We start from the raw sequence: 22,287 nt of genomic DNA, 5'->3' as shown, positions 1-22,287 counted from the left end.
CTCAAACCCTTGAATAGCAAGATCATGACCTAAGCCGAAGTCAGATAGTGAACTGACTGAGCTGCACAGGCACCCCCATTTCACAGCTTTTACTTCTAAAGGGAAAACAACTCGATGTTGCGTCATCATCATGATCTCCACAGAGAAAATAATCTAAAGATAATGAGCAAAATATAAATAAAACAACAGGCAGAAAAATAAGCACCGACATTTAACTGATGGGTAAAAACAAATATAGAATAAGTAGTATCAAAAAGGGAGACATCACAGATCTAAAACTTAATTGACATTATTTTTGCTTGTTTATTTAATTTTGAGAAGGAGAGCGCACGTAGGGGAGGGGCAGAGAGAGAGAGAGAGGGAAACAGAGGATCTGAAGCAGGTCTCAAACTCACTAACCCCAAGACTGTGACCTGAGCCGAAGTTGGATGCTCAACTGACTGAGCCACTCAGGTGCCCTAAGTGACATTTTTCTCAAGAAAAGCAGTAGCTTAAACAGCTCAAAAGAAGATTTATCAAATACTGTTCAATAAATTATTAATTTTTAATAGCTTCGACATTCATTTATTATAAGATAACTCTATTTGGGTTACAGAAACTCAAATTATATATTATCTATTAATATCTTTCAGAAAACTTGGCTAGGTTTAATTTAAAACATTTAGGGCTTTATTTTAAAAGTATGCTATTAAGTAATTGATTGTGTAGAAAGTTTAATAGAATTGAACTCTAACAGAAAAATCATTTAAATAACATTGTTTTCTGGGGAAAATTACATTGGCATCGGCTAAAATGGAATACTCAAACTTGAGTCATTCACCATTTTAATGAACAAAAGCATTGTACTCAAAGTAGCATCCTAAAACCACTTAATTATTTACATTAGCTACAACACAGTTCAAACATGTATCAGTAATTTATCATCTAAAAGATGAGTATTAATTTGTGCTCTGAATCTAAATTGTCTTAAGAAGTATTCCAATAAATGTATAAATTATCTTACAGTTTGTCTCATGAGATTTTAAAAACTGTATTATTTTTATCCCTTTAGAGATGTTTTGTGTATATATTTCTAATAATAACAATACGAATAATACAACTTTCAGCACACACTGTCCAATTTTCCAAGTGGTACCTGAACAATGAGGTTGTGCTCCGCTCCAATGGCCGTTTAACTGGCAAGTCCTTGATGACTGGCCTAGAAGGGTACGCTTTCCTGTGCAGGAATAGTGAACAGTGGACCCGAAGGTAAACTTCTCACCAGACAGGACTGCATTAGGAGGAACGCCAGGGTGTCCACAGTCAATCACTACAATACATAATTATTGAATATAAAATTTTTTTATATCTCCTATCGAACAACCTGCACCACTTTTTATAAATCAGAAGTAAATTATCTGTTCAAATATACCTAACCTCCCGAAGTCAAACATCCATGTGAAAGCTAGCTTTTAAAAAATAAAATGTAAGTTGCAGTTATATGAGTAATCTTGTTAACCTGCTCACCAGTGTTTTGCAGGAACATCCTAAGTATGCATGAATGAGTGAGTTTAACTCTGTTATGTGTGTGTTGGTGAGTGTGTGTTTATACGCATACGTGCATGGGTTTGAAGTATATATGTGCCCGGACAAGGATATGCAAGTTAGAGAGAGAAGTAATGTGAAATAGCTAAATAAAGACCTGCAATGCTATATGGGATTCAAAATGAGCCCATACAGAAATTAAAATGGAAGGATTTTGAAGGTAAAGGAGAGGAAACTCATTTGAAGATGGATCTGTGACACACAATCTAATATATAGTCTAGAATAATTCTAATCCTGGCTGGTAATGTATAACTCATGCTGTATGAAGAAAATACTGTGTCTTGTTAACTGAAACACTACTAAGCATAGTGGAATCAGATATCAGTGCATTGTAGAATTTTCTTTATAACCTAGAGATAGCTTGGGAACTGTGTATCCCCTTTTAGTTGTAACATGGAAAAATATTCAATGCAATGTAACTCCAGAATCTTAAATAGCACATAAGGGGATATAAACTTAATAAAAACCCTTGAGTACTTTGCATTTACCAAAGATACTACAGGAAATTAAAAAGGCAAAAAATGTGCATGAGAGCTAAGAAAATCTGAAAAAGTTCATGTTTATATGTCTTATGAAAGATTTTTAACTTTAATGCTATAGCCGCACAAAGTAAAGTAAGTGAAATAGTCAAACTATTAGACTAAACTGTATAAACAAGTGGAATACATTTTAAGCAAAAGATCAACAATTGACTAATTTGCAAGGAAGCTGAAATTTAATGGGCACTGCATAAAGTTTTGTGGCCTCATTAGTGCATGAATGATTTCACAAAATTTTCAAGAAATCCCACCCTATAAAGTATCTTTAAGTAAAACATTATCATAAAATAATTTTATAATTTAGAAATTTAGTATAACCAAAAATCACTTGCACAATGAGTTTTGATTCACTGCTTCTTCAATCTATAAAGTTCTTGTCTTTCTTTTCATGACTCATCAACTCTTTGAGACATAGCTATAGCTGAGACTTAATAACTAACTAAATATTTTAAATTCATGTTCATTTCTCTATATTCTCACGTAATTATTTCTATTAAATTATTTCCTCACTATGCATGCGAATTTCGTGCATATCTTCTATAGTTTATGTTATTTATATTCTACAGCTCCAACATAACATATAACACAGTGTACTCCAATTGATGTTCACTGACTTGAAAAACGATGTGTATTAACATTTACTGCATTTATATGTGTATGTGTCTGTAATATGATAAATGTTTAAATCAATAAGTTTTAAGTAACACATTTGTCTAAATCCTCAAGGACTCTAAGGCCCTGGTAGATGTTTACATTGAGACTAATATAGCCTTAAATGAAATTTAAAATATTAGCACAAAGGAAAATCAAAATATAATTGCCTTTTATGGGATGGTAATATCATAGGCTATAAAAGATGTTGCTTTTCATAATCTATCTGCTTTATCAAAGCTCAAAACCAAAGAATCCCGTTCATATTAATAAAAAATGGCATTTGGCATTCAAGTGGCAGACTACAGGGAAGTATAGTTTCACAATATAAAATTAAATAAAAAATTAAATTACAAGAAATAATTAAAAACAAAATCCTTCTGACATATAGCTCTAGATACTTTATAAGACAATAGACATCCATTTTGCTTCCATGGCATTTTCTCAAGGAATAATTCACATTATCTACTTACTGATACATTCTGGTAAAGGTTTGTCCCACTGTCCATTTGGTTGACATATTAAAACTGAAGATCCAAATAAGAAATATCCAGGATTGCAATCATAGAATACCACAGTGCCATAGGTGAAATTTCCATGTTCTATTTTACTTTCTCGTTTGGAATTGGCTGGAATTCCAGGATCAGAGCAGTTCACCACTAAACAGATGACAAATTTTGAAAGTTGTGTTTAGAATAATATACATAGACCTACATAGATTTCCATCAGAGATGGAGTATCAAAGGTAAATTCAATTAAATCAAATATTCTAGGAATAAAATTAATGAATGGGCTATCTAATGAAGTGAAATCATATGGTTGAAAAGATAGGAAAAGGTTTTTGAAAAAACTTTGAATAATGGTACCTCCATAAGTATTCTTCTGAGTATAGATTTAAAGAATGATACCGTAAGCTATAGTTAAACCACAAAAAATGTAGAAAAATTATAACTTGATTGTATTTTATCAGACAATATGAAGTATATCATACTTCTTTGGAAATGGAAAAACACCAAGAAATTCTCTTTAATCTATTTCTATAGAGAAAACAATAAATAACCCCCCAGTGTAGGCAAATGGTAATACAGGACTCAAACAGTCTCTCCAAAAATATGAAAAAAAAATCCAAAGGTAAGTTACCTTATTTATAAATGAAACAAGTAAAAATGACCTTAATGACTTTTTAGAGGCAGCCATAAAATGGGCACAAGATAATAAAGCTAAGCAGTTAAAATAAAACCTGCTAACTTTACCTTTTAAAACCATAAGGTAAAAATTAAGGAGAAAAGGAAAGCATAGCTACATGAAAGAACATCAATATTAAATCTGTTTGGTTTATTAGCTGAAAACTTTCTACTAATCTGCCCAAGCTATTTCAATGTTGTCACATATGTTGACACAACATATTACTACCATGCTCTAAGCTGGAATATCATTAGACTTTTACCTTTGCACACTGGTGGGGGATGGCTCCACTGTCTGTTGGCCTGGCACTGCGCCTTTGTGGGCCCTTGCATTACATACCCAATATTGCAAGAGAATGTCACCACATCATTAAAGTTGAATCCATTGCCACTTGTTCTTCCATAAATTGGGCTACCAGGGTGACCACAGCTAACAGCTAATGGCAATGGGTGAGGGAGAGAAGAACAAAGCAGAATATTTGGTTATCAGTTATCACATGACAATTGCAGTCAGTCATTCCAAAGAACATAGAAAGAAGATCACTTTTATGTGAAAATATACTTAAGTGCTTTTACCTTTACAAATGAGCAATTTAGAATGCCAAAATAGTCTAACATGATAGAAATATTATATTAGTAAATAGATATATATTTATAATCGTGATCATTTTATGCAGGTGATGCAGAGATGCTTAAAGAATCGTGGTACCTTTTCCTTATCTCTCTCTATCTCTCCCTCTCTCTCCCCCTTCCTCCCTCCCTCTCTCTCTCTTTAGGGACAAATACTGAAATTCAAAAAAATCTGGGAATGATTGAAGTTTATGTCTCTAGTTAGTAGCAGAAGAATGAAACCAAACCTATTTTCCTCTTCTAGTTAAGTCTGAGAACTAAAGGTATATAAAAACAGGATTTTTTAAATTTAATTAATAATTTATTTATTTATTTATTTTTATTTATTTATTGTTTAATAAAATAAGTTTTATTTATTTAATTTTGAAATATTTTAATATCATTTATATGATTCATTTTTATGGATAATAGACAAAGTGTGCGTCAAGAATTAACGTGACTAGGGGCGCCTGGGTGGCGCAGTCGGTTAAGCGTCCGACTTCAGCCAGGTCACGATCTCGCGGTCCGTGAGTTCGAGCCCCGCGTCAGGCTCTGGGCTGATGGCTCGGAGCCTGGAGCCTGCTTCCGATTCTGTGTCTCCCTCTCTCTCTGCCCCTCCCCCGTTCATGCTATGTCTCTCTCTGTCCCAAAAATAAAATAAAAAACGTTGAAAAAAAAATTAAAAAAAAAAAATTAACGTGACTATATAATGTAAACAAAAATAATGCACAATGCTGTATTAGAATTCTCCTTACTATTTTGAGATACCAAGATGAACATTCTCTAAAACAATCAATCTTAATGGCTTATTTTCTTCACAATTGATGTTTCATAATTTAGCGCAATTTTGTTGGGAAATGATGTATCAATTAGGTAAAATATTTAAAAGTTTTTTAGGGTTAGAGTTCTGTTCTGATTTTATGTAGTGCTTGGACTTTTCCTGACCACTCTTTTTCTGTGAACTGTTTTATTGCATCATCTCCCTCTATTAATCAGAGCAAATCCAGTAATAGTGCTTCATAATTGGGCACAATGAAAAACCATAGTCACTTTTAGGACTTTTGAAATGACCCAAGAGCAATTATTTTTCAGCTGTGTTGTTAATGTCAATCTACTCATTTGGAAATTTAACTGCATCTTATTCTTGTTAAAATTATCAATAAAGAAACCAGTTTTACCCCAAAGGCCAATTTTCTTTTATAGTCTCAATTATTCAACAAGAAAAACAGTGGTATTAGTTGGCTAGACCTGAATATAAATGAAAGGGGAAAAAATCTAGGACAGACCCAGGCATAATATGCTCTCTTTAAATCATCAGTTTGTGCATGTGTGTGTGCGTGTGCACATTCTCTCTCACACACACACATATGCCCCTTAGGAAAGTAGTATTGATTGTTAACTCTATGCTCTATTATTCTATTAAATTTCAGCCCCTGGAAGTATTTTCCATGAAAGTAGAACTTCAATGAATATGTGTTGTTTGTGTAAAAAATTGACAATGAAATTTATAAATTTGGATGTAATTAGTCACAGAATAAGTGAAATATTTCTAATGAATCCATGCTAAAAGTCCCATGTGTTATGTATCTGAAGCCTTCAAAATCTTTATAGTATGATCATATGATGTCACAATTACAACATATTTAGTGTTTATTCTCATTTTCTAACACCGATTATAATAAAGGTCAGTTATTGGGGACGGAAATGATTAGAAAAAAGACACTAATAAGAGATACATTGATAATTGCCTTTCAGGTCCAAAATAGGATCGATTGTGATATGAAACATTGTGTAATGCTGGGTATTCAGTGGAGTAAGATAAATAAAAGAATTATCAGTATTCAATTTTTATTATTACTTTTGTACTATAACAGTCATAATAAATGCCCACTGGGCAAATCTATGCCATAAACAGAAAGCACAAAGCACAGCAGCTGTATTTAAAAATTATTGATATGGGGCGCCTGGGTGGCGCAGTCGGTTAAGCGTCCGACTTCAGCCAGGTCACGATCTCGCGGTCTGTGAGTTCGAGCCCCGCGTCAGGCTCTGGGCTGATGGCTCAGAGCCTGGAGCCTGTTTCCGATTCTGTGTCTCCCTCTCTCTCTGCCCCTCCCCCGTTCATGCTCTGTCTCTCTCTGTCCCAAAAATAAATAAAAAACGTTGAAAAAAAATTAAAAAAAAATAAAAAAAAATAAAAATTATTGATAAAAAGGTTTTATTTTACATTCCACTATATTCTTCATGTGTAAGTTCATATCTAAATTAACTTAAGGATCAGAGAGATATTTGTTGAACCAGTAGAGATATTGAAACAATTCCCAAATTACATAGTGTTACACAATTTTGTATGAATTTAAATTTTTTTTAACATTTATTCATTTTTGAGAGACAGAGACATAGTGTAAGTGGGGGAGGGGCAGAGAGAGAGGGAAAGACAGAATCTGAAGCAGGCTTCAGGCTCTGAGCTGTCAGCATAGAGCCTGATGTGGGGCTTGAACCCACTGGCCATGAGATCATGACCTGAACTAAAGTCAGATGCTCAACCAACTGAGCCACCCAGGTGCCCCTGTGAATTTTAAAATAGTGAAAAGAATGCTTTAAAACAAACTTAAATACATTTTAAATATTTCACATAAGCTTTCATGAAAAAATATTATAATTATATTAAATGTGCACATCTAATATTGATGCATTTAAGAATAAGATGGATTTTGAAGCTAAAAGGAATGATAATTATAACTACTTTTAACCATTCACTTCATATATAAGGGAATTAAGGCCTAGAGAGATTAAATGACCTGTATTAGCTCACGTAATTAGTAATAGAACTGGAATGAGAACAACAGTTCTTCATGTCATGTCGGATGAATTTTTCCCTACTAATTATACCATCAGGATATGATATTGATGTAACAACTACAGCATCATAATTATTAGAAAAAAATTTATCCAAAGTATTTTCCGCTATAAAAAGTTTCATAATAGTACATCATGACAATATTGATGCTGCTGCATTTACTCTCAACAAATTAAAATCCTTATAAGTAAAACTTAGTCAAGAATACACCTTCCATACAGGAATATGCACTTATAAATATTATATATTTATGTTAAGTAGTAGAATAGCTGAATTTAATTTCTTATCTTTATAAAAAAACAAATAATAACAGACATTCTAATATTTTCTTCTGCTTTCATGGTTTTATGGATGGTTTTATGTGTCTCTGAGTGTATGTGCATCTTTCCTAAGAAAAAATTATTGGTAATTATATGAGAACAGAGACTTCTAATTACTTCTGTCATGCTTACTTACGCACACAGGATGGGAGCTGACCAGACCAATTGTGATCCTGTTGACATATTCTCACTGAAGAACCAATCAATCGAAAACCAGGATTACATTGATAAACAACAGTGTCTCTGTATCCATAATTTTCTCCAATGACTTGACCATTCACAATGAGCTCTGGAATTCCACAGTGACCCGCTGAAATGGGTCAGAAAGTAATATTTTTAACATTGTGAACTAAGTCGTGTGTATTTAAATACATATATAACACTACTAAACTCTTAAAAGTTTATTTACAAGCATGCTACAAATAATGCAAACATGATCGTATGACATAAAGATAAATATGATACTCAGCAAAATGTCAGATATTTGGGAATTAAAAGAAAACACACTTCTTGCAACACTTGGGTCTAAAAGGAGTTAGAAAACATTTCACTCTGTGTAAAAATAAAAATAAAACACATCAAATCTTGAGGAATACAGATAAATCAGTGCTTAGTGAAAAAATTTATAGCATTGTTTTTATTAAAAAGGAAAATGGATATATAATCAATGAGTTAAGATTCCACCTTAAGAACAGGACAAAGAGGGACAAAATAAAGAAGAGAAAATAAAACTAAAGTTGATGAAAGGGTATATTAAAGCAGTTACAGAAATCAATAAAATAGAAAATAGAAAACAACAGAGAACATTACCTAAGCTAAAAAATCTTTCTTTAAAAATAGCAGCAAAATTTCTCAACTCCTAGCTAATTCTATCTAGCACACAAAAGCAGAGAACAAGATTACCAAAAACAGAAATGAATGAAGTGATACCACTACAAGTTTACAGGGATTAAAAGGATAAGGTAAAATGAAGAACAGTTTTATGCCAATACATGTAACAGTTCTGAAGGACAACTACTTTGAAAATTAAATACCAAAACTAAAGCAAGATGAAATAGAAAATATTAATAGCCCTTCATCTATTAAAGTACTTGAATTCTTTTTTTTTCAATCTTTTTTTTTTTTTTTTTAAGTTTTATTTACTTTGAGAAAGACAGAGAATCTCAAGCAGGCTCCGCACTGCCAGCCCAGAGCCTGTTGTAGGGCTTGAACTCACAAACTTGAGATCATGACCTGAGCCAAAGTTGGACACTCAACTGTGACTGAGCCACCCAGGCACCTCTAAAGTACTTGAATTCTTAAACAAACTCCTCCCCATAAAACCACTCAGGCTCAAATGTTTTTACTGTTTCAACCAAACATTTAAGTTAAAAAAAAAAAAAAATTGCACACACTCTTAGAAGTTAGAGAAAAAGGGTTAGTTTTTAATCAGCCCCAATATTAAACCTGGTAGACACATGGAAAACCAATGTCCTTCATCAAAATAGATGCAAAACTCCTTAATATTTTTGAAAACCAATCTAGAAACATATATAAAATCAACCACTCTAATTTGACAGAGTAAAAAAGATATTGACATATTGACAATGAAGGAGAAAAAAGTATATAATTATCTCAATGGATGAAAAAGCATTTGGCAAAATTCAGTACTCCTTCATGATGAAAACTAACAATAAATTTAGAATATAGGGAACTTTTCAACCTGATAAAGACATCTCCAATAGATATTATGATTTATAATAGGAAATATATATTTGATCTTGGTCCCTGTTTCTGGCTCAGAGTTCCTAAAACCTTTGGAATTTTCTAAATGATAGGAGCAAAAAAAAAAAAAAAAAAAGTCTCTTTTGTTGTGTTAATGAAGTGGCTTTGGGACCTCACCCTAGTATGGGGACTGGTTGTCAGAGGAGCCAACCATGTGATTAGAAAGTTGCAACTTTCAATTCCACCCCTGTAAACTCTGGGGAAGAGGGAAAGAAGAGAAGTTGAATTAATTGCCAATGGCCAATGATTTAATCAATTATGCCCATGTAATGCAGCCTCCATATAAAACCAAAAGCACAGGGTTCAGAGAGCTTGTGGGTTGATGAACACTAGGAGATTAAGGAGAGTGGAGCCCTCAGAAAGCATGGATGCTCTGCACCCTTCCCACATCCCTTGCCTTATGCAAATCTTTCATCTGGCTGTTTCTGAGTTAATAAACCAGTATCTAGTAAGTAAAATATTTATTTTGAGAGAGAGAGTGAACATGAGTGGGTGAGGGACAGAGACAGAGAGAGAGAGAGAGAGAGAGAATATCCCAAGCAGGCTCTGCACTGTCAGTGTGGAGCCCAATGTGGGGCTTGAACTCATGAACCATAAGATAATGACCTGAGTCAAAATCAAGAGTTGGATACTCAACCGACAGATCCACCCAGGCAGGCATCGTAGATAAATATTTTAAATAATTATATTTTTATATACTAGCAACAACCAATTAATGTGAAAATTTTAATTCAATAGAAAACATAATTGAAAATGAACAATATAATTTATAATATTAGAAACACACTAAACATTCTCAGGAATAAATTTAGCAATATATCATGATCTCTATGCTAAAAATACAAAATATTGTTACTGCAGAAAAAAAACCCTGAAGACCTATATAAATGAATAAATATACTAAATATGTTGTTTATTAGTTGGGAGATTCAACACTATCAAATGCCAATTCTCCTCAAATGATCTATGGGTTCAATGTAATCCTGATAATAATTCTACTAGATGATTTTTTAAAATAAAAATTGATAAGCTAATTCTAAAGCATACATGAGATTAGAAAAGATACAGTATCTAAAGTTATCTTAAAAATTAAGAACACATTTGGAGGATATACATACAAAATTTCAAGATTTATTATAAAACCTATTCAACAAATAGTACCAGATACCCTTCTAAAAAAAAAAAAAAAAAAAAACTAAACCTCAATTTTACTTTGTTATACATACAAGAACAAATTAAAAATAAATCATAGATATAAAAGGCCAAAAACTATAAAACTTCTAGAAGAAAATATGAAAGAAAATCTTTGTGACTTATGGTTGAGCAAAGGTTTCCTAAACAAGACACAGAAAGCAACAACCAGCAAAGACAGACTTTAACAAAATCTAAAATTTCTGCTCATTAAAAAGAAAAATAAACAAGTCACAGGCTGTGAGAAAATACTTCTAAAATACATAATAATGAAGACCTTGCAACCAGAAAGCCCAAGAAATTGTACTCTATCAGTAATTATCAAGACAACGCAAATTAAAATGTTATAATATACCTTTATGTACCCAATGGCACGGATAAAATTAAAAGATTAGCTATACCACATGCTGGAAAAAATGTGAGGCAAGAAGTCTTCCAGGAATTCTACTCCCAATCTCTCAGAAATGAATACATATACTCACAAAAAAAGACTTTTACATGAATATTCATTGCAACTTGTTTTTGATAATGGCCCCAAAACTGGACAAGGGTGAGGTGTCTACCATTAAGAGATTGACCAACATGTGACATATTCATATAATGGAATTCTGCTCAACAATGAAAAAAGTAGTGATACACACAACAGCATGGATGAAAAAGAATGAAAGAAGTCTTACATGAACAGTACATAATGTAGAATTCCATCTGTATGGATTTCGAGAACAGGGAAAACTAACATATGATGAAAAAACAATTATTGTCACAGGGTTGGGGGAACTGCAGATTGTACAGGGCCATGAGGAACTTTTCCTAGGTAACTGTAATATTCTATAACTACAGAGTGGTTTAACAAAACCACTTGACAAAACTCATGCTTATGAGCATGTTTATGAGATGTACATTCCATTGTATACACATTTTGCCTTGGTAAAAAAGAATCAAGAAAATAAGCAAGTATTAAACTTTAGGGAATGATATACATGAGATGCATGCTGAGATGTTTAACAAAAAAACGTGCACTGAATTCTACAAGTTGCTTTGAAATACATTAAAAAAAATGAATTGATGGATTAATAGAGCCCTGGAAGGATAGATAGATATGTGATAAGCAAATATGAAAAATGCTAATTGTAGCATCTAGGTGGTGGGCATAGAGACACGCATATGTCAAGGGTCACTGCCTAGTGTTTCAAATGAAAAATTGAAAAGTTCATAATAAAGGGCTGGGGGATTGGGAATAAAGGCACTATACTTATGGGAAAAAATTATAAGCACATTCCAGTGGCCATTCTTAGCCAAAAGTGTCTGGGGCTATAAAGAGCAAGTTTTTTGTTTGTTTGCTTGTTTTGTTTTCATTTTGTTTTTATTTTTTCAAAAATCAGAATGACTGAAACACGTTAATCCTTAAAATCAAGTTCAAGAGTAAGATTCTAGGGATTTGCTTGCTTGGCAATTGCACTTTCCTTTGACCAACATCCTTTGGAATTTATATTAGGTGCTGACACCTACATCCTCTGCAATGGATGGCAATGTTGTCTTCATAGACCGAGAGGCAATGTTTTCTTACAAATCTTCCTTTTGTGACTTATCTCTTCAAAGAACAGAATCAGGATTCTAAATGGGTAAATAAAACCACCCTCTATATAGAATATTCAGCATATAATACACAATATTATATACTTTATCAGGACATAGAGCCAAAAAATATAGTATTTCAAATTTAGTTTATATGTACATTTTCAAAGTTATATATAAACTAAAGTAACCTGTAATTTAGTAATCTGTAATTTACTACAGTAATCCTTCCTGTAGTTTAGGAAGGATTCAAAATATTTTGATTTTTTAATCCTATGTGAATATGTAAAGATCTTAATTTTGTACCACTTTTTATGCTATGGTCTTATAGCATATTCAAATATACGTGCTATCATAAAGAAACCATTATTTCTATGCTTCCAAGTATACCTATGAACAAATATGTCTGAGAGCAGAAAAATAGGATTTTAATGAAAACCCCTAGCTATACCTTTTTAAATTTCAAATCATGATTGTATTGCCACAAATATTTTCAAGCTTATTAACAAAACAATATGTATCTAAATTGCTACACTTTTCTGCCATGCCTCATATTCTTAAATTCAGTAAATATTTAGAGGCAAAACATTGTCCATATTTTTCAATACCTGTTCATAATAGTCAGCAATTGTTAAATTGGTAAACAAAAAGAGTATCCTTTGTTCCCAGCAGATAAGTGAATAGTTATTAGAACAATTATGCCTAATTCAGTACTTGCTGTCATATCTTGAAATCATTTTGGAGAAAAATAAAGCATAAATCATACCACTCTCATAATATTAAAAAATTATTTTAGTCTTTGAAAAAAGATAAAGCATAAATCATAATACTCTTTTAATAATAAAGGAGGAGGGGCAAGCAGAATTAGCTAGTTCAGTTTCTTTAACTGAACAGTTTTTTTTAATAATGAATTTAAAAACCCTAAGGGGAAAAATCCAATTTGCCTAAAATCAGGTTTGAAAAAAAACTGTATTTAAAAACTTTGCTAGAAAGTAATATTACACATGTTAAAATCTTATGAAATTAAAAGGGAGAAAGATTTTGAATGTGGAAGTCATTTTTCTCCTTTGATCATTACCTTTAAGTAAATAGGTGAAAGGAGAATTGACTACAGTTTAGAACACATTAACTGCTACAGTGATTAACCCAGCCGAGTATGCAGACGTATAATTTTCGGCAATTAGTTTTCACCTTTTTATTTTCACAATGCCTGGAAGAAAATGCATCTCACCTTAATGACCTAAGATTCTCATTTCAAATACTAGTTGATTAACTTTAAGAGTAATCTGTTTAATAGCTTTTCTACCATGAGACATTTTTAAAGTTAAGCATTTTCTGGTTAGCATCCTTACCGATGGGATATAAATGGTCATCTCTTATTATGGAAAAAGGTCTTCCTCCTTTCTAGGGGTGGGGGGCAGGGGGTGTGGTTGGTTAAAATAATTCGAAAATCCGTACCTAGGCATCTGGTTTCAGATCCACTCCAGAGACCTGAAGAAAGGCATTCCCGTACGGCAGAGCCTACCAGCATGAATCCCGAATCACAGGTAAAGATGGCTGTGGAGCCATATGAAGTTTGAGTTCCAATCTTATTTCCATTTGGAGGTGTAGGAAGCTCTCCACAGGAAATAACTTAAAAACAAGGAAGAAGAGGAAAAAAAAAAAAAAAACACTTAAAGACACAGTCAGTGGCCACTTGTAACAAAATCATGCTTTCAACAGTTTGAATTGTCTATGATCTGACTTATTTATAATCGAAACTGACTTTTGTAAAAAAAAAAAAAGTTTGAATGAGTGTGAAAATGCAGGGGAAATGACATAATTTAAAATTGATCCACTTCAAGTCTCATAAAACCTTCTAAGTGACAGTGACTTGTAATGAAGCTATTTTCTTTGCATTTGTGCTTAGCCAATCTGGTCACTCAAGTAGGTTGTTGTAAAAAAAAAAAAAAAAAAAAAAAAAAAAAAATCACAAGATGAGAAAAAGGTAATTCACCGGTCTGACTCTCTGATTTACAAAGTGACACTGGGAAATCCTTTTGATTTGCCTGGGTCAAAGTTTCCTCTGTACCTAAAACAGTGCTAAGATAGTACAGGAATACCTCACCTTACTGTGCTTTGCAGATGTTGTGCCTTCACAAAAGGAAGGTTTGTAACAACTGTGCGCAGAGCAAGCCTATCAGTGTAATTTTTCCAACAATATTTGCTCACTTTGTATCTCTGTGTCCCATTTTGGTACTTTTCACAACATTTCAAAGTTTTTGTTATTATTGTATTTTTCGTGGTGACCTGGGATCAGTGATGACCACTCACTGAAGGCTCAGATGGCCATTAGCGTTTTGAGCAATAATTTTTAATTAGGGTCTGTACGTTGTTTTTGTAAACACAATGCTATTATACATGAATAGACCACAGTATAGTATAAATGTAAGTTTTATAATGCACTAGGAAGCCAAAAAACTCATTTAACTTGCTTTATTGCAGTTTTGGCTTTATTGTGGTGGTCTGGAACTGAACCCACAGTATCTCTGAGGTATGTTTGTAATGACAAGTAATTTTGGTTGAGATCTCTACAGTTTATAAAGAGATTTACATGCAAAATATCACTTGATTTTCACAAAAAAAATTATTAGATATAATTCTATTTCACATTTTGTTTGTAGGTTTTAAAAACTTGAAAAGAGGAGCGCCTGGGTGGCTCAGTCGGTTGGGCGACCGACTTCGGCTCAGGTCATGATCTCGCAGTCCGTGAGTTCAAGCCCTGCATTGGGTTCTGTGCTGACAGCTCAGAGCCTGGAGCCTGTTTCAGATTCTGTGTCTCCCTCTCTCTCTCTGACCCTCCCCCGTTCATGCTCTGTCTCTCTCTGTCTCAAAAATAAATAAACGTAAAAAAAAAAAAGTAAAAAAAAAAATAAAAACCTGAAAAGAGACCAACTCACTAGGTCATTTGGAACGCAGCTCTTAGGACTTCCTTGAATTTAAACACTACAAATGAAATGTCTTTCTTGAATAAGAAACAATAGTGGATAATGTTTATTGAGTGCTTATTTTGTACCAGATACTACTACTAGTACTCTAACTTAAGTAATTCTCAAAAGAACCCTATGAGGCAGGTGTGGTCATTATCTGAATTGTATGTACTAAGATATGAGCACATAGTACTTTAGTAACTTTAACAAGGTTACAAAGCTTGTAAATAGCAAAATCAAAATTAAATCGCAGCAGTCAAACTCCAGAATCCAATACTTAACCACCAGCCCACCTGTCTTATTCTGGCTCCAACTCAGAGTTTCATCTCTAGGCTTTAGGTGGCCATTAGATGGACAAATAGAAAATTTGCAAACTTTAAATTTTTGCATATAAAAATTTACATATAGTGACTGTTCTGAACTAATCCCTCAACAACCCTTTGAGGTAGGTATAATATTTATTAATATTGATAATACCAATATTTATATTATTTTAAGAGTGAATAAATTGAGATTCAGCAAAATTACTCTTCTTTCAATTTTCTCAGTGAACTGCAATCCTTAGATTCCTTGTCTTTCCCCCACTCTTACTTGCAGGCAGGGACCTCATTTTATGGTTTAAGGTTTATCTTTAAATCCTTCTTAAGCATCACAAAAGAACCAGACGAACATTTGTTGAATGCCTGATTTTTGGTAGATACTTTTTACCTAACTCCTTGAAATATCCCTATCCCATGTGCCCTTTCAATGAAATAATACTGAAAAAACAATGATGCTAGAGGCAAAGAAAGATCCTGGGAGAAAACCTGAAAGAACAGGGCAAAAATTTACAGATATAGATGTCATATTTTTAGAATATCAAATATAATTTAGACAACTTTTTTTTGAAATTTTACTCCATAAATATGATTTTCTTATAAAAAAGGCAAACCCTTTATATGAATATTAAAAAATAGATTGCAGAGCACTTGGGTGGTTCAGTCGGTTGAGCATCTGACTTTGGCTCGGGTTATGATCACACAGTTTCTGAGTTTGAGCCCTGCATCGGGCTCACTGCTGTCAGTGCAGAGCCCTCTGTCCCTCTGTCCCCCTGTCTCTCTCCCCCTTCTCTACTCACACTCTCTCTCTCAAAAACAAATAAAACATTAAAAAAATATATTGAATAATTGAATATTCATAATTAAAATCATAATAGATACTTGTGTACTTATTACATATAGACCTTTGCCTGCTCTGTTAAGCTTCTTAATCATCATAATCATAATCCTATTTAGATATCTGATTTCTTATTAGTTTATTTATAAATTATGAGTGCCTATGTCATAAATGCCTTAGAGTTGTGTTGGATACAGAATACATTTTCAGTGTAGCATATTTCCTGGCACAGAGTAAATACTCAAAAAATGTAGTGAAGAAATTTCAAAGGAATTTCAAGATATTACATTTGAATATCCTACGTTCAGTTAGCTTATCTATATTAGATACTGCCCATTTATATTATGAGATGCATGGAAATATGATAATATGCTCAATTTGAATCAATATTTATTTATTTATTTATTTATTAACATTTATTTATTTACTTAGAGAGAGAGAGAGATTGCAAGCAGGGGTGGGGGGCAGAGAGAGTAGAAAGAGAGAATCCCAAGTAAGGTATGCACTGTCACTGTGGAGTCCTATGCAGGGCTCAAACTCATCAACTGTGATATGTTGACCTGAGCCAAAATCAAGAGTATGACACTTAACTGATGGAGCCATCCAGGCACCTCGATAAATATTTATTGAGGTCATGCTGCGAATCAGGTTCTAGCTGATATTTTCAACATAATATCATTTATAATAACATAATCATTATAATAACTAAAAGATAGGTATTATTGTAATTACCTAGCTTAAGAAATTTAGGATGACAGAGAATAAACATCATATAATATAGTGATTAAAAGCCAGATGGTATAGAGTGCTTAGACTGAATCTCATTTCTCCACCATTTACAGGCTCTGATTTGTAGTAAAATGATTAAACTCAGGGTTCTGTTTCCTTTTGACAAAATACATGTAATAATAACAACTATTTCATAGGATAGGACCTAAGCAATAAATGAATTAATACATGTAAAGAGCTAAAAGCAGTGCCTGGCAAGTTGTCAGTATGCAAGAGGCATTATCAGTTTGTAGTAAATGATAGAATTCAAACACAGGATTTCTGTATCTAAAGCCCATACTTTTTTCATAAGCATTTACTCAAAAAAAAGTTACAAAATTTTAAGATTTAATGGGAATAAATGACCTTTTTAAAAATATCAATCCATTATTGTTCAAGTGTGTTTGGAAAAGGAAGTGCTCAAGCAATTCAATCAAGAATAGCTTATGAAATAAATTTAGCAGACTGGCTACTTACTTTGGCAATATGGTCTTTCATTTCTCCAACTCCAGGTACCATTAGGAAGGCATTCAATAGAAGCAGGGCCTAGTCCATGGTAACCAGGGTCACAGCTGAAAACTACCTTAGTTTTGTATTCATAATGGGAGCCATTCACAATTCGCCATCTTCCATGTTCCAAGGTAAAGGAATTGATGCTTGGACATGTAACAACTATACAAAAACCAAGAACATAAATGTTAATAAGTCAGTCATGTCTCTTGTACTTCTTCACTGTAACTTAATCTATTCTATTGCCTACATCACCACTGCCTTAATTCATTCACTACTGTGCCATACAAGTCTTTTAGCATTTTTAAGAATTTATTTTCCATGTTAATCTTCTCTACTCCCCCAGATCTATGGTACTGCTTGAAGTTCCTTGAACATGTTCTACTATTTCACACTTCAAAGTCTGTGTACATATTATTCTATTTACACAGAATTCTTATTGCTACCTTACCTCCCTCTACTCTCTTCTTTCTTTTCTTTTTTTCTTTCTTTTTTTTGGATTATCATATCAAAATTTATTCCTTAATATAGAAATACATGAAATATATTTTAATGGTAATTCCAATCATATTGGTTTGTTAAAATTGTCTCTTTTCTTTGAAGCTGATTTAAAAGTATTCTTTTGGAAATCTTTTCTCCCAACTTTTATGAGATATAAACGACAGGATGCAGAAACAAGGGAACCCTAGTACAAGTTGGTGGAAATGTCAACTGGCACAGCCATTATGGAATATATATATGCAGAGCCAGTATGGATGTTCCTCAAGAAGTTAAAAAGAGAACTACCATGTGATTCATCCATCCCAACTTGGGTATACATCCAAAGGAAATGAAATCAGGATCTCAAAGAGATATCTGCACTCTCATGTTCATTGCAGCACTAATCACAATAGACAAGATATGGAAACAACCCATTATTACTAATTTAGACATTTTGGAAGGATTATATTTTGAGGAAATTTGTTTTATGAGAATGGTGTTTTTGTGCAAGAAGGTGTTACAAACTTTGGCTTATTCAAAACCTGTTCAACACGAGTAAAACAGAAGCATTATTAAACACTATGTTAAGACCGTACATAATTGAACAACTTTCATTTTAAATGAAATGCCAACTAAATTGAAACGTTAGTATTAAGTGAGAAGAAATAAGTGAAATATAGAGACAAATAAAAAACCTTACTTAAAATAACATTTCACAATTCTTGTGCTAACAAATATTTTATCAGAATTAATTTCTGTCACCATTACCTAATATTCACTTACCTATTAAAGTAGTAATGAAAGCAATGGGAATATTCTAAATGCAAGTAACCTGAAGAACACCGACAAAAGTTGAAAGTTATGCATCATTTCAGCAATATCTTTTATCCTTATAAAAATCAGAGCCGAATGTATTGGAATATAATTTAATTAATTATAAAACTTTACATTTTTTTCAAGGACTTGCATATAGAAAATACATGTTCACTAATGGATGGATTTTTATAAAAGAAGTGGAACTTGGTTATGTAAAATAAAATTCACTTTAGTTTTTCCATACATATTCAGGAGTTTCCAAAAATGAGTGGAAAGTCCTTATACAGTCTTCCAATTGTACATAGTATAAGACAGCTTAATTAACTTTTATTTCCCTCTTAGACATCACACTTCAGTCCAGGGATTAGTTTGAAAAATGCAAACAATACATAAAATTTTAAAACATACAAGATGTGAATAGAAACACAAATGATACCATTTCTTCAACACACATACCAACACAGCGAGGGGTCTTGTTATGATGGCTCCAAGTTCCATCCGACTGACATATGGCAGTGGTAAGTTCCTTAGATGACAATCTATATCCGTCATTACAAAAATAGGTAACACGCGTTCCTACCAAGTAGTCTGTTGTGAGTATTCCTCCATTTGTTGGAGCTTTAGGAATCCCACAGGAAATTGCTAGAACAAATACATACATACAAAATCACAGAAATAGAAAAATACTTAATTTAGTAGATAAGTCTCTTCAATTGTAAGGCATGTAAAACTATTTGAGATTTTATTAATTCCTCTGAAACAATTTCAGAATATCTCCTAAAAAAGCTTTCCTGAACTATAACTTTTTGAATAATTTATTTCAAACTCCTGTTGAATGTGTTTCAGATTGGTGAATCCATACATTATTAATGTTTTATTTGTTGGTTTCTTACTTGGTTTCTTGTCAGTGTGTGCATGGTTATCAGCATTCTATAGATTACATAAGAATAAAAATTGGGTAAATATAGAGTATATCTAGGGCTAGTCCATAATTGGGCCACCACATAGCAAGTTTGGTCAATTACATTTGAGAGATAATTATTAAAGATTACAAAGGTATTGGTAAATAATACTCATCAAGATTTTTGCCAGGAATACAATGCATAGATGCATAGGTTTATTTTACCTGGAACCTGGATATTGCTTTGTCTTAGGTCCAAACTCTATGTGCTTAGGCACCATCCATAGAATATCATGGGTATGGATATGTTTAACAAATACAGTTCCCGGAAATATTGTCTTAAACCTAGTTTGAATCATCCTGCATTTCACTGAAATGTCTTAGATGTGTTGGTTTTCATCTGCAATAAATCTGATGTAGGTGAAATTAGTTTTACTATAATGTTACAACTGCAGTCAACATTTTTGTTTTAGTTAATTGTATATCATGTATTTTCAAATCTTATAAATGTTCACATCTTATAAATTCAAATGACTATACAGATACACTCTAAGATGAATTGTTTGCCATCTTTGCTCTTCAAGGACGTTATTTGTGTCTTCAAAAGTAAACAAACAAACAAAAGACATAAGCTTTCAATGAATATATTTGGCAGCAAGACACTAATTAAAATGAGATTATTTGTAAATTTTGTATCATATTCAGATATGTGTAAATATTTATGCATATGTCTGCAGAAAAATTAGTATATTTGGTTACTGGTACAATCCAGAACCAACTGGAATATTGTAATATCTGGCATATGTACTGTTTTACCTCTATGAAATGGAAAATTTCTGAGTTCTGAAATACCCAATCTTACAGGTTTCCTATAAAATATTCTAGTTATATCTATATTTTTCTCATATTAAAGGAAATAAAAGAACAGAAAGCTATGAGTTTGATTTAATACTTACAGACCTGTGTTCTAGTTACCTACCTCTCATTTCAACCTAAATTTGTTTCTATTTCTCTTAGAAAAACTACTATTTAGGTGTTTATTTTTAATTAACCCATGCACATTTTACTATAAAGTGAAAAGATCTTAGTGAAATCTATATGAAATTCACAAAATTGAATTGCAGACTTCCTACTGGTAAATGGTTTGATCTTTTGTAGTCTGATAACCTGCAAATTATGAACAGAGAAGCAGTGATGTTGACTTAATAAATTATATAAGCAATCTCATACAATTATGTTATTATCCGTGCAATCTAATTATAGAGTCTTCAAAATCATGTTGCAAACATAAATGGTTCCCTGATGTCTGTTCAAGCAATGTTTATATTTCCACTTAGGACTTTTGGGAATTTCAATTTGTCATAAGTGATCTCCCAACTGAACCCCACCAAAGACTGTGTATTTACTGATTTTTAAAAAATAAACTATACATTGTTGGAGTAGTGTAGGTTGAACTTAGATCAAAATATAAAGGAAATACAGTTTAAATAGTATAAGTTCCATATATGTGGTTAGTATAAAATGGCTATATTTTAGAACTAAGAAAACGACAACACACTAAAATGATAGCACAACAACTATGCCTGTGGGCAGATTACAACTTAGCTTCTCAGCAATAAAAAGACAACAAATCAAGTTCACAAGAACCGTCATCACCAAGTGGTTGTCAAAGACACTTCACTCAAAAAAAGTACAAATTGAAAGTGAGGCAGAGAATGCAAACTGTTTCTATATAACACTGTACTATACTCAACTGTATAGGGGGATGAGACTGGTTCAATTCTTGAAGGAGAAGAAATCAATGAAGGGTCACTTGATGTATAGACAAATAAATAAAACACCTACCCAAACCCAAATAGAGATAGCAGACTAAATTTTCTATCTTTTACTGTGCTCACATTGTGCAATTGTAGTTCAAGTAAATATATACGAGGACGCATAAGGAGACTGAAGGAAAAAAGAATAAAAATGATCGAAGAATTTAAAACAAATTTGGAACAAAACAAAAATTTGCATAAAAAATAGCTCTTCCCAATGACATTTAACCATTTCATTTTAATTAGTTCTATTCAACTACAGATAGGTCACATACAACAAAGGTTTTTATTAATTAATCTTTTTAAATTGTTTTCATGATAATAAAAGATCAATTTTGGAAATGACTCCTTGAATTATAAATATATTATCATTTTACTATGTTGAATATCTTTTTAATTTGCATTTTGATTTAACTATTCTAATTGTGGAACAATTTTAAATCAGGAACAATGGGGAAAAATTACTCCATATGTAAATGTCATATTGCATACCAAAAAAAATCAATGAAATTATAATGTTGATTATAGAAAGCAATTTCAAAATTTTAGAAAGTTTAGGACATTTTATTTGTTTTTTTAAAAATATTTTTATGTTT

At 32.4% G+C, this 22,287-nt stretch overlaps 1 protein-coding gene across 6 annotated transcripts in view; it reads right to left on the bottom strand.

Moving 5' to 3' along the window:
- CSMD3 (CUB and Sushi multiple domains 3) overlaps nucleotides 1-22,287 on the bottom strand; it is a 1,257,965-nt gene that overhangs the window by 64,467 nt on the left and 1,171,211 nt on the right. For all 6 annotated transcript variants that reach the window (XM_086695899.1, XM_086695901.1, XM_086695900.1 and 3 more), the window contains 7 exons: nucleotides 19,430-19,615; nucleotides 17,645-17,839; nucleotides 13,734-13,907; nucleotides 7,882-8,055; nucleotides 4,223-4,396; nucleotides 3,249-3,434; nucleotides 1,136-1,309 (listed from right to left, as the gene is read on the bottom strand). In XM_086695899.1, coding sequence (XP_086552025.1) covers nucleotides 1,136-1,309; nucleotides 3,249-3,434; nucleotides 4,223-4,396; nucleotides 7,882-8,055; nucleotides 13,734-13,907; nucleotides 17,645-17,839; nucleotides 19,430-19,615 — 1,263 coding nt within the window. The remainder of the gene's footprint in view (nucleotides 1-1,135; nucleotides 1,310-3,248; nucleotides 3,435-4,222; nucleotides 4,397-7,881; nucleotides 8,056-13,733; nucleotides 13,908-17,644; nucleotides 17,840-19,429; nucleotides 19,616-22,287) is intronic.

This window comes from Puma concolor, chromosome F2, assembly GCF_028749965.1.
Source record: "Puma concolor isolate L17-30 chromosome F2, mPumCon1.1.hap2, whole genome shotgun sequence".
NCBI lineage: Eukaryota > Metazoa > Chordata > Mammalia > Carnivora > Felidae > Puma > Puma concolor.
The sequence above is the reverse complement of the archived record's forward strand: the minus strand, read 5'-3'. Positions and strand labels throughout refer to the sequence as shown.